Source organism: Amblyomma americanum, chromosome 11, assembly GCF_052857255.1.
Source record: "Amblyomma americanum isolate KBUSLIRL-KWMA chromosome 11, ASM5285725v1, whole genome shotgun sequence".
NCBI lineage: Eukaryota > Metazoa > Arthropoda > Arachnida > Ixodida > Ixodidae > Amblyomma > Amblyomma americanum.
In genome coordinates, this window is record NC_135507.1 from 31724848 (window position 1) to 31737666 (window position 12819).

The window sequence follows — 12819 nt, forward strand, 5'->3', positions numbered from 1 at the left end:
TTGTACAACCTTGACCCTCTCCTGCGATCCCAGTTAAAGTTCCATATGTATCGCACTATAAACGAAGACTGTCGTGGTGTCTTCGTTTGCAAGTGGCCTTTTAAAATGCACTTTATTTTGCAGCCAGAGTGGCTGACTCTGGAGCGTGCGGTCTTTGAAGATGCGAAGAAACGACCGAAAGCTTAGTTTGGCACTAAGTTCGCTTTGACACCCGGAAAGTGTCAGTTGATCTTTGTGGTTCTCATTACGATCTGTTCACTGGTGGGATTAAGTTTCGTAGTGACAATCCTCATTGATGGTTGCATCATGCAGTATGGTAGCGCGAAGAATCTTTGTATCCCAAGTTACAAAATTAAACTTTAATTACTCTCGCGAAATGCTGCACGAGGTACAATGGGGCAGCATCCATAATCATACAGTACTGTCACCTGCAGCAGGTATATTAGCTGACGCTGAAACTCGTATCAGTTTGAGTGAACGTCGCCACAATCCTTTTTAGCCATCTTTGAAATGTATGTTTTAGTTCCGGTGGTTAGTTCCGACGGTTACCGCGTAGCTTTGATGCTGCTCTTGCTTTGCCGATTGATGTCGATTTTGTATTTTAATAGTTATTCTGGCTTTGTTATCTTGTTTTCGTTGGTGTTATTTTGCCCTGTTACTCAGTCGAACGTACTTTTTTGGCACTACATTCGCTTGACGATTTGCTATAATTTATTCTAATTAACCTTTACTTGTGTTACTTCGATGTTACTAGCTCCTGCCTTTTCGCTACCGCTTGCTTTCCAAGTGCGCACGCTAATGTCGGTCTGCTTGGTCCTGTTCCCCAATGCCATGGTCTCTGTGCTATTTTTTAATGTTTTCTCATGTTTGATTCCTCTTGTCAGGTTGGTTAGGACTCCGGTGATAAATGCTTTGCCTCTTCGTTAAATTAATCTGCCCCGGTTGTCAATAGTCCGCCGCATTTTAGTTAACACTATTTTAAGATATATGCAGCAATAATTCACACGTCAAAACGCACATTTAGTACATCTGTGTAAGCATAAGAAAATTCGTCGAATTATACCCGTGTGGCATTCATTAGATGGGCGTCTAATGTGGCTGAGGCGTCGGGTACTAATTTTTGTTCAAAGCATTACATAAGTTCAACTCAACAGGAGATTGCACAGTGGAAGGAAATTTTTCGTGAAGCAACTGACACTTGTCCTTTGTTAGTACAAACAGCCATCTGCACTTCAAATAATCTCATCTTTATTTCAACATCATTATAGTGAAGGCCTGTAAAACCCCATTTTTGTCTGTAACTGAGCAAATGGGAAAAGCTGAAAAATAATGTTATTAAAGAAAGCACAAAATATAAACAACCATTCATATAAGATGCGCGCATGTCTTTTAGGGCTGCTTACACAGATAATGCTTTATTGAGTGCAACATAAATACTTATGCATTGATGCAACAGTTTAGCTGTCATAAGATCAGTGGTACTTGGTGCAGGGTACGTGTAGACATTTGAGGACGTTATGAGCTGTCTTGGTTTAGGTAATTATAAACATGGTCACTGCTCTAGACGTCATTCATTGTTCAGCAGGCAGGTGTTCGCCGGTACCAGTCTTCTCATATGGCCATACCTCATGCTACTACCCAAAATGCATTGCCGACTACAAAAGGTGATAGGAAAGGAGAAAAGGCCCTTCAGCAGGAGACGGCCTTCAAGAAAATATTTCTCTCCTTTATACAAAAGGGACTGCATTGCTACCACAGCACGCATGCGTTTTTGGGGTCTGACCGCATCCGTGCCCCCGCCCGGCATTCAAATGCAGCTGTGAATTCGTCCATGTTCCTCAGAGGAACGTTCACTCTGTAAGAAAAAAAAAACAGAAAACAAAGTAATATCCAGCGTTATAAAAACTGTCATTTAACTTCAAACTAACCACGGCGTACGCTACCTTACACTTTGCGAAGCAAATGCACAGTTTCGTTCAAAGCTTCGGGAAATAAAAATAAAATCCATTTGGAAGCAAAACCGTCTAGTAAATGACAATATCGCTGCCTAACATGGGGTGCATCAACGCACTTTCGCAAGAATTATTCTTACGCCCCAAGCACTATGCTTACGTTTTCCTTGCTCCCTGCATTACAGTGTTGCCTTGTGGGCTTACAACTACCAAGCTAGGCTTGGAGCACCTCTAATGACGTTAAGTTGCGTTTATGGAGAGATCCGTTACTGCCAATGCAGCCGACTGTACTAATTGTCGCAGTGATCCACAAGCCAAGAAAAGCCAGGCCAAGAGTCAAGCTAGTTTGTCCAAAATTTTTTTAAAGCAGGAGCCAGATGCCCATCCTCTTTATCGCATGGTCAGTGTCATTCCCTTTGTATATACCTCGACTTCTGCACTACCTTCAAGCCGCCTTTGAAGCGCATGCCCATAGCTACCGTCGAGCATCTCCAGCGCCTGGTTACATTAATGGCACTTGGTTACTTGCTGGGACTTTTGTTGAATTACCGACCACTCAGTAGCCCATTCTCTGCCTGAATGAGTGAACGGCTAAATATTTGATTCTGCGCACTTCACCTGTACATGTTGGGGCTGTGAACGTCCGTCATGAGCTCCTCGCCGATTTCAGGTCGCGTGGACCGGCACCAAACCTGTCGTGCAGCCATGAAAAGGGCGAATAAAAACATTGCTTAAAAGAACCCACTAAGAGCTCAAGCATTCTCGCTAACAGCTGCATCAGGAAGGCCTTCTGAAGTCAGCGGTGCGGTTCGCAAAGGCGGCAGAAAACGCAATGGACAGGGCAGAAAGCAGAAACACACAGTACAACGCAATGATGCCATGAGAGCAAGCAGGCACGTGTCACTGTGGTACACGGTCGCAACCATTTACTTCAATAATCATGACCTGACATTACGAGTAGCCGCAGTCATTGTCTGTTGCGTGACGAAATCACTGAGCACTGCCTCCCGGAAAGAATACGCAATGTACAATGGTGGCGATTGTATTATAGTGACTTTTTTTCTTGGATATGTTTAAATAAGGAAAGGCTTGGATATCCTCTCTCAACAAATCCCTGATCGCGCCACCGGGAATATCATATGTGCGGTTATAATTTCATACCAGAGCGTAAGAGATGAAAAACAGCTGCTCGGGGGAGAACCCTTCGAGGCCTGGCAAAACTTCTTCGGCGCCATCATCTGACAACCGAGCATGAGTCTGAAAATGCGAGGAAGAGAAACAGAGGCTTTATTAACACATCGTAAGGTTTGCGTATGCTTGTCTACGCTTTCGCTTTGCTCAGAAAATAGCCATGTTTATTGCGTACAGATACTTGTCTACCAACCTATCAGATCTAATTGAGCATATGTTCACTCCCTCCTGTCTTTTCTCCAATCTCTGAATTCTCAAAAGTCAAAAACTACGAGTTACACCAGGGCCTTTACGATAGCTTCCCAGAATTTTGTGTATCAAGAAAGGTCAAAGGTCATGGCCGCTGCTGAGGATAATATGAACGTTATACCAGACCAGGCGTTGGCGCATCAGCTCCCAGAATTCTCACGATGAAATTTATTGATTAGATAGCATAGACGCAGCATATGGTGAAAATGAGACATCGTTCATAAAATTCGCTGTTCGGCAGGCGGAAAGTGACGCCATCAAAACGGAACCGAATGGGCATTAAAATCCCATGGACGTTCTTCAAACGTTCAGGACGTCCGCAGGACGTCTAAGGGACTTACAGTGTCCATAGGGAATTAAGTGACACAACTTCTGGTAATGGAATTAGGCATCCTTGTAAATGTTTTCACTACATATCCTCAAGATCACTGTGCATAATGTGAGCATTGTTTTGAGGTACTTCAATTCGACGCGTCAGAGAGGAAAGATGTCTATACGCACAGCAAATGCGACGCGTACTCCTCCATTGTCGGCAATATTTTCCCCTACGGTGTTCTCTCCGTTGATCTGTGGGAAAAAAAGCATCAATAAGGTTTTTGTACATGCACAGAGACGTATATGTATTCATGCATTTGTGTACAGGTGCGCACATATAAGTATGTATGTGGATATATGTGGTTGTTTTTCTTACACTTTGCAATAATTTGTCTTTCAAGTAAAATATTGATTGCACTATAATTTCACATTGATCAGCGCAACAAATGATATTAACACAGATAAGAATCCCCGGGAATTTTCTTTGTTCAATGTCTGTTGGCTTCCTACATATGTATACATATGTGCATATGTAGATATGTACAGTCAGGGACAGAAGTCTCTGGACCAAGCTCTATTATTAGCCGGCGGCTGGAAGCCACACTTGTGGAGGTTGAAGACAAAATTCTGTTCTTTCAGCTCCACAAGAGTGGTCTCCAGCCGCTCTGGCTAATAATAGAACTATGGCTTCGTTAGGGAAGCACATGGTGCAGAGACTTTTGTCCCTGACTGTACAGCCGGCCAAATCTTTAGCGGGCGCGTGTGACGGCTGCATGCTAGCTAAAGATTTGGCCGACAGTGTATATATATATATATATATATATATATATATATATATATATATATATATATATATATATATATATATATATATATATATATATATATATATATATATATATATATATATATATATATATATATATATATATATATATATAGGTCAAAAGTTTCCGGCCCCAGGGTCTGCTTTACTTCTGTATATCCTGGCACTTAAGACGCCGATACAGCTACCAAGGTTGTCAGAGGTTAGAACAATACTTCTGTTACCCTCTACAGATATTTTCAGCTTCACGGGTGTTCTAGCTGCCTCACTATACGGCCCAAAAGCAGGCCCTCTGTCCTGAGAACTTTTGACCTACCCTGTACATATGCACATGAGTACGTAGGTATATAGAAGTACATGCGCACTTTGCGTGTGCGCGTGTGTGCAAGCATACATCTCTAAGGAATGTAGCGAATGTTTTTCCGATAAATTACAAGAAACATCGATTGCCCAGTGTTTTGCTGTGTACGCTTACCGATTCTTTGGTGGCAGGGTCCACTATGTTTCCGTACTGGTGTATGAAGCAGTCCTTCTTCGCGTTGAACTCCTGTTCCGTTTCATTACTCCACCAGTCGATGAGCCGACCCTTGCCGTCGTACTGGGAGCCTTGATTGAATGACAACAACGAGGCAGCTCAGATTACTGCTGCACTTAATCAGTGCATTGAACATCCACCATAACGCCACTAGCTTACACAACACATGTCCATCAAACCGCTGCGGCAGGGCTTACTTCCGTGAATTCTAATTTCGCATGACACTGTTCGTTTTACTTAGCATGCATAGTGGCTGCATGCGCGCGCTTCGAAGCTGTGAGAGCTTCCTACTTCGTAGGTAGGTCAGATGTAGGTGGCAATCTTGTTATTTGTTGCAACGGGTGCGACTGTCGAAGTCTTCGTTAAGAGCGGCACGCATTTACATCTTAATAGCGAACAGTGAAGCTGAGAAATATTGGAACGTTTACCACTCTTTAAGAAAGGCGGCAATCAGGTCAGAACGCCGTCAGTAAGGTTGTTGTTGTTGTTACCCTCAGACAATGGATAAGAAGAAAGTCTCAACTTGTTTTTCTTTATCTTCCTTCTATTATTTACCGCAAGAAAGAGAAAGAGATGAAAGAGTAAGCGCGAAGCAATGCAGAAAAGTAGTCCCGCTTGCTCTTTTCTTCACGTCCCACCAAAATTGTGTCACACAATTTCCGCATGCGATACTTCAAAAAAAAAAAAAGCTAAGGCGAAGCTTTGGACACGCTACAAACATAGTACAGGCACTGTTCCCACCTTCGTCGTCATAGCCGTGGGTTATTTCGTGTCCGATGATGGCCCCGATGGACCCCAGGTTCATGTACCTAGGTTCGCAAGAGCAAGAGATTATCTATGCATTAATGACTACTGGAAGACCAGGCGAGTCATTTTTTCCCTCGTAACACCGAGGGAGCAATTTGCGCAGATTGAAGGCGGAAAGCTACCTAGCTGCTAACGAGCACTCTAGTCGTAAATTCATCGCCATGCTGATTAAGAGAACTGAATTAAAACTGAAGTTGTACCTACGGTCTTCGTTTAAATGTATGCCTTAAAACTTATAAATGCCACTTCGGTTTCGGTTCGAATCTCAGTTTTCAAGGTTCTCGACTTTGAATTTATAGAGCGCTGGGAGTCTTCCCAATGCTCCTGGCTCAGTGGGGCAGCGGTTATGAGATGCGCCACAAAGCCTGCGATGGCAGTTGCTAAGTTGGGGAGCTTCTGAAACCGAGGTTGCTCTTCCCGAGCAACCTTTCGCGACCAATCATTCACTCACTCACTCATTCATTCATTATGTCACAAGGTCACATAGGGACCACATAGACAACGGCTCGGCGGCTGAGTGCTTAATCTCGGTTCCAATAAACACCATTGGTTCCACACAAGTTCCACTTAAATCTCTGTTCCAGTAATTTCATCTGGAACGAGACTATTTTCAAGTTGCTCTATGTGGAACGGCAACTTCAGTCGCATCTTATTTGCGCTTTTTAACTAGAACCAGTTGGCTTTAAGTAAAACAGCCGTGTGTTAAAACTTTTCGCGTTCCACTTAATGCAAATCCGTTCCAGTAAAACCACGTAGGGTCACAGATAAAACTATGGTCACTGCAGTACTACAAAAATTGACTTCTATCATATCGCGCACTGCAGATTTTCTATTCATCATTTTCTCTTACTGGACGTTTGGACTTCTGTTACTGGCTTGATATATAGCAAAAAACAATGTGCGATCTGGTGAGCTTGCAATATACTTTATGCGAATCAGCGCTGTTGCAAAATAGATGAAAGAACGAGACACCCAGACCTCTCTTGTTGTTTCCTTCTATGTCTGAATTGTTCGCCTAAGTTTATAGTTCCGTGCACTGTTGTCTTTGATGCCTCGCAGTCATTAGGCGGTAAATTTTATGACAGGAATTTTATAATGGTTCTTTACTGGGATTAAGAAAAGTGGGCATATATATATAGCGTGGTTCATTCTTTCTCTCGTCTCTTTCCTGTTAATGTGCCCGCTGTGTCGTTTCCTTTGAAAAAAAAAAGAGTCCCTTTAGCGGAACTTGCCAGCCCGTTTTTGCTTATTTAGACCTCCTCGTATGTGCTTTTAGAATAGGAGTAACCTTACGCTCGAATGACCTCTAGCTACAGGCTGGTTTTCGGAAAGCGTGCTGGGCAATAAGCCATAACGATTGTTACGTTTCGCCTACGACGCGCGGTATAGCCGGCGCGGATGCAACGGACGCCGGGGCTTCGTTCAAAGTGGCGGTCATTTTGGGCCCGTTCAGTGCTGCCGTAACGCCTCCCGCCAAGCGCGTCCAGGCAGGTTTCAATGCCACGTGTCGTCGTGTGTGCGTGTGTGTGTGTGCATGTTGGTGCCCACGCTTGTCAAAGCGCGGCAGCCGGGGAGAGGAGCTCCCCAACTGGGAGGCGAGGAGGTCTGACCGGCACCGGCCCGGCGGACGCGCACGTCACGTCTGAACATGTCTGAGCGTCGCCGTATCGGGCGCCTCATACAGAGCCGTTCCTTCTTGCCCTCGACTCCGAGGGTATAAAAGCCGCTGCCCCGGACGCCAAAGAGAGACTTCGATTTCTTCCTTCGAGTAACGTGGTCGCCCTGACCGGCTGCTCTTTTGCGATGCCAGAATAAACAAGTTGTTCTGTTGCCAGTCGACTCATCCTTTGCCGGGACCTTCGGATGTTTCCAGCTGTGCCCCAGGCCGCCAGGCCAACGCTACCCTTGGGGCTTGCAACCCATTTGCAACACCATGCAATATAAACCAGGTTATAAAGAAATATAAATATTATAAACCGCCGTTTACATAATTTTAGGTTTTATGATAAATCTTAAAGTAAGCAGAGACAAAACCCTCATGCAGGCATTGCGCATCCGGGTTGCTAAAAATATTAGGGCCATACAGCGATTCTAGCCCTCTACGGGAAAAGTAATAAAATTCCAATCTTAGAGTGTGCCGGCAACGTGACAGAGTCCACAGTTGCGCGCCGCGTGTTTCCAAGAAGTGATGGAAATTGAAAGGGCTAGGTTGGAAAGAAGGGGGGATAAAAACTTATGAAGAGGAATACTTTAGCATTCCTCCCATTTGCTGACGACAGGGCCCTTATCTCGTATTAACTCGTGTGCAGGTCAATCTATCACTATCGTGAGGCTAGAAGTTGGGAGTCGAATACGCGGATCAAGGGGTGTACCACCTCTTGAAGTACCAACTGGCCCAACGTTCTACCTCACTGAAATGCATTAGGGGAACACACTAAAGTCGACAATCGCATTACGATACCACTCGACAGGGAAGCACGAAATTGTTTTATCTCTTCACGGCTCAGCTGTGGAACAAAAACTTGAGCATCAAAAGACGGCAAATTAAACTCCTGGCAACGCAGCTGGCCACGAAAAGAAAAAAAAAGTATCGGTAAGAGGAATCGAGAGCGCTTCCAAGAAAAGGCAACATCCATCACAAGCGGTGTCGGCGACTGACGACCGTATTTACAAAACAAGTTCCAACGAACAATCACACTACACTGCTCTTGTAGCGCCGGGGTCTGCAGAAAGACTATTTGTGATTAATATTTGAACAGCGCAATAAAACGACGGGACACAACGAAGAATGGACACCACAAGCGCTGACTCGCAACTAGATTTTTATTCACGGCAAAGGTATCTAACAACACCTTTGCCGTGAATAAAAATCTAGTTGCGAGTCAGCGCTTGTGGTGTCCATTCTTCGTTGTGTCCCGTTGTTTTATTGCGCTGTTCAAATATGAATCAGTACCAACTCGCCCAATTCGCAGCCTAGTGTATTTCTGAGCCGAACGAACCGGCTTGGCTGCATAGGGCGTAAGCACAAAATTTTTGCGGTTTCACTGGTCAAGACGCGCTTAAACCTGACGCCAACGTTGCCTTCGTCATGAGAAGCCGCTAAGGCCATCACTCGAGCAGCACGCTTGATCAACGAGGACGACACCGTGAATGACGCGGCGCTTAGAGCTACGTTGCCGCCGCCAGACGCTGCACGCTTGAAAACGGGCTTATCGCTGCATCTGGCGATTGAAGCGCCGTCAGTTACCGCCACCACTGGCTCCGGGATAGCAACTGTCTCTTAGCGACAGCCAAGGCACTTGCGGAGTGCCACGCTGAAAAGATCCTTCAGGCGGCGGAGAACGGAGGCCACAGTGCCATGGAAATATGATGCCGTGAATGAGGTGCGGACGGATTGCATGAACTGCGCCAAGTTTGCGTCACCACAGCCTGAAGCCTGCGAACAGCCCCAGTTCATGGGACAGTGCCCAGGTAAGTGTTGACTGCTTGAAAACGTAGCGCTTTCTGTTGGGGAAATTTCGCTGAAGTTTGCGGTGCCGATTGCAGCGCCATAACACACTGCCTAGCGAGAAGAGCAAGCAGTTTTGGGTAGTACTATTAGTGCTTTTCCGCGCCACCTTCAGGCGCTTATTGGCGTTAGCCTCCGCGCTCTGTCGAAGGCGCACGTGCCGTGCGTCAGCTATCTTGGCTACGCCGAGAGAAGCTAGGCAATGAAGCTGTCAGCCAAACGCGGGTATCTAATCGCGCAGAATGTGTTCTCGCGTTTGCAGCGGCTCAAGCGGCTGACAAAAGCAGTTTTGAGCCACCGAATGGAACAGTTGCAGTGCCACCTTGGCAGCGCAGGTTCCCCATAACCTTCGCGATTGAGCACAAAGCGACACTAACACTTTCCTAGCAACGTTTCCTAACAACGTGTGAATCGAGCCACCGGTCACACATTGCGATATGGTTTGGATTGTTAGCTTTGACTTGGTTGCAGAATTGCAGGCACGTTTTGCGTATTGCTGGCCAGCAAACATAGAGGGCAGTGCTAGCAGTTTCTGGGGTTAGCAAAGAAACAGTATAACGCTGCGCTTTCCACGCATTGATATCGCGTGGTCGTTAATGCCGTGTACAGACTGAGGAAAAAGCTCGTTGTAATTTTGAGGAGAGGTCTGGGTGAACGATAAACAATGAAATGGCACTGGATTCACACTTGTTCTGCTTTTTTTTCGCTCCAATGTCGCATCAAATTATATTTCATCTCTCAGCGACCGCGGTGGCTCAGTGGTTAGGGCGCTCGGCTACTGAACCGGAGTACCCGGGTTCGAACCCGACCGCGGCGGCTGCGTTTTCATGGAGGCAAAACGCCAAGGCGCCCGCGTGCTGTGCGATGTCAGTGCACGCTAAAGATCTCCAGGTGGTCGAAATTATTCCGGAGCCCTCCACTACGGCACCCCTCTCTTCCTTTCTTCTTTCACTCCCTCCTTTATCCCTTCCATTTAGGCGCGGTTCAGGTGTCCAACAATATGTGAGACAGATACCGCGCCATTTCATTTCCCCAAAAACCAATTATTATTATTATTATTATTATCTCTCACTTGCATGTAAGCGCAAGTAAAAAGGTGGAGTTTATACGCTAAGAAGAGTAGGAAGGGTAGAATTGACTCTCTGGGGCCAAGACAGTAAATAGCACGAACAAAGACACTGGTTCAATTCTGGCCGCAACAGTTGAATTTCGATGGAAGCGAAATTCTAGAGTCCCGTGTGCGGTGCGACGTCAGTGCGCCTTAAAAAACCCCAGGTGGTCAAAATTTCCAGAGCGCTTCACTACGGCGTCCCTCGTAGCCTGAGTTGATTTTTGCGCCAAAAATAGGTCTCGCTCGAGGAGAAGCTGCGCGACAGCATTCATTTCGTGTCCACACGCTTCGTCCCTGTTCAAAATGCATCGCTGCGTCACCAGCGCCATCTTTTGGCCCGAAAACGGCGAGTCCATTTCGCGCAACAAGGGGTGGTCGTATGTAAGCGTCTGCTCTGCCTCCTTCGGGCTTGGTGCGATAAGCAGCCAACACGATGAGTCGGCAAGCTTACGCGCTTCCTGGGGTGCGCTGTCACTCCGATAAGGCGCTGGCCACCCGCATTTCTTTTTGGATTTTACCAGCAGCTCGCTGTTGTGGGTTGCCGGAGTGTTGCTTCGCGTGCCAGGCCGAATCGAGCGCCGTTGCGGCAATATTCCTGATAGCCTCCTCTCCTGACAGGAATGAACACGGTGTTGTAAAAATATGCCGTAGCCAGGGGTTTGTTTTTGCGCGCGCTTGCAAATCCTGGCCACTTCTGTCTCCGACAGTAAATCTAATAAGTAATTATTCCCTATTTTAACAGGCAAATTCTATTTCGCTGTAATGCTTCAGTGACAAAACCAATTGCGCAAACTGTATTGAGAACACTCATTGGCTGTCCTATTTTAATCCGAATTCATTTTAATCCAATTGGTGTCCTACTGGGCTCATTCAATTTCAGTTAGGTACCATCATAATTATGATGTTTTTTTACTGATTACGTAGTACTGAAGCAGCTGTACTCGAACGGCAGTCAGTCACTCCTTGTTTGTAGATTTTTATAAAGTTGCCCATTTCATGAAGTTTTGTATGCATTTACAAATACATCTCTTGAACAGTGCGAAATAAGAACAAATACGGGCAATAAATACTGCACAATATGTAAATAAAACGTAGTAAATAAATAAATACCAAAAGCAACTCCAAGCCTTGCCGCCAGTAAAAAAAAAAGTTGCGCAGTTCCTGTTAGCAATGCTAATTTACTAATGACATTGCCAAGCTGATTTCTTTATGGTTTATTCTTGAGCACCTAAACGAGCAAAACTCATTGTTAGTTTTCAACTTATGCAGAGATAAAGAAACAGCTCTCTGGGAAGAAAAGAACAGTTCACGATTAATATCGGTGTACTTCAAGCAGTAAGGCAATGCAGTAATCTGGGCAAAGCAGTTGGTACGCACTGTAGCCGCAAGGAAAGAGTTACAAGGAGAAGATTATCTTTTTATTTCCAAAAGGTTAAAAGCGCATTGAGTTCCCTAGGCAGGTGCCGCGGAATTATGAACAGCATCTATATCGATATCTTTGAAATGAAAAGTATGAGGCAGTCGTGTTCTGCTATCAGGCTGAAGCTTGAAATCTCCAGGAAAATGCTTTAAAGGTTCGCTAAAGATGAAACCAAACTCGTCTTTTTACCGCGGGAACTTGATCTACACGTTCCGAGCATTCTTAGAAAGTTGGGATTATTGTCCTGTGCGGCCGATTTCCCCAAATTAAATCTTGTTAAACGTCCCGTCTCCCGCATTTTTTTTCAGCTCAACGCTGACGGTAGGCGGAGTCAACCAACGCGTGGAGTGCCTTTTGGCCAGTCTTGTGGCCGCTTCGCTTTCGCTTTTATTTTGTTTTTTTAGGTTTCTGTGAATAAATAGTTTCAGTCGCAGACAACATAGCCCCAAATCACGCCCACGGAAATAAAAATACGCGTGGACTCTGATTTGCGTATCACTCCGCCGATGGCAGAGCGGCAAGCCGCCACGGGACTGGCTGAAAGGCACTCCACGCGTTGGTTGACTCCTCCTACCTTCAGCGTTGAGTTAAAAAAAAAAATTCGGGAGCAGGAATGTTTTTTGCGATGTAAATTAGAGAAATAGGCCACACAGACAATAATTAGAAGTCTCTAAGAATGCTCAGAGTGTGTAGATCGAGGTGTTATATGATTTTTGTATACAGCTTAATTTTGCCACCTGTAGGAGGGGCACACCAGGCAAAGAGGGGCTGCGCAGAGTAAACCTATAAGGACGGCTTTTGAGTGACTCTCTTTGTGTTCACATTGTGCATTATTTTACACGTCCTATTTGGGATATACCATATGATGAAACGTCAGTAAGCGACGAGAGATCTTTAAAAAAGGC

At 45.4% G+C, this 12819-nt stretch overlaps 2 protein-coding genes across 2 annotated transcripts in view; one reads left to right on the forward strand and one right to left on the reverse strand.

Moving 5' to 3' along the window:
- Positions 1-1658: 1658 nt before the first annotated feature.
- LOC144109542 (neprilysin-1-like) overlaps positions 1659-12819 on the reverse strand; it is a 33398-nt gene continuing 22237 nt past the window's right edge. The window contains exons 16-21 of the mRNA XM_077642366.1: positions 5810-5877; positions 5009-5139; positions 3894-3959; positions 3114-3209; positions 2571-2644; positions 1659-1855 (exon numbers count right to left, since the gene is read on the reverse strand). Of these exons, the coding sequence (XP_077498492.1) occupies positions 1750-1855; positions 2571-2644; positions 3114-3209; positions 3894-3959; positions 5009-5139; positions 5810-5877 (541 nt within the window). The 3' untranslated portion in view covers positions 1659-1749. The remainder of the gene's footprint in view (positions 1856-2570; positions 2645-3113; positions 3210-3893; positions 3960-5008; positions 5140-5809; positions 5878-12819) is intronic.
- Positions 9208-12819, forward strand: part of LOC144110097 (neprilysin-1-like) — a 78759-nt gene continuing 75147 nt past the window's right edge. The window contains exon 1 of the mRNA XM_077642912.1: positions 9208-9346. The gene's annotated coding sequence lies outside the window, so the exon portion shown is untranslated. The remainder of the gene's footprint in view (positions 9347-12819) is intronic.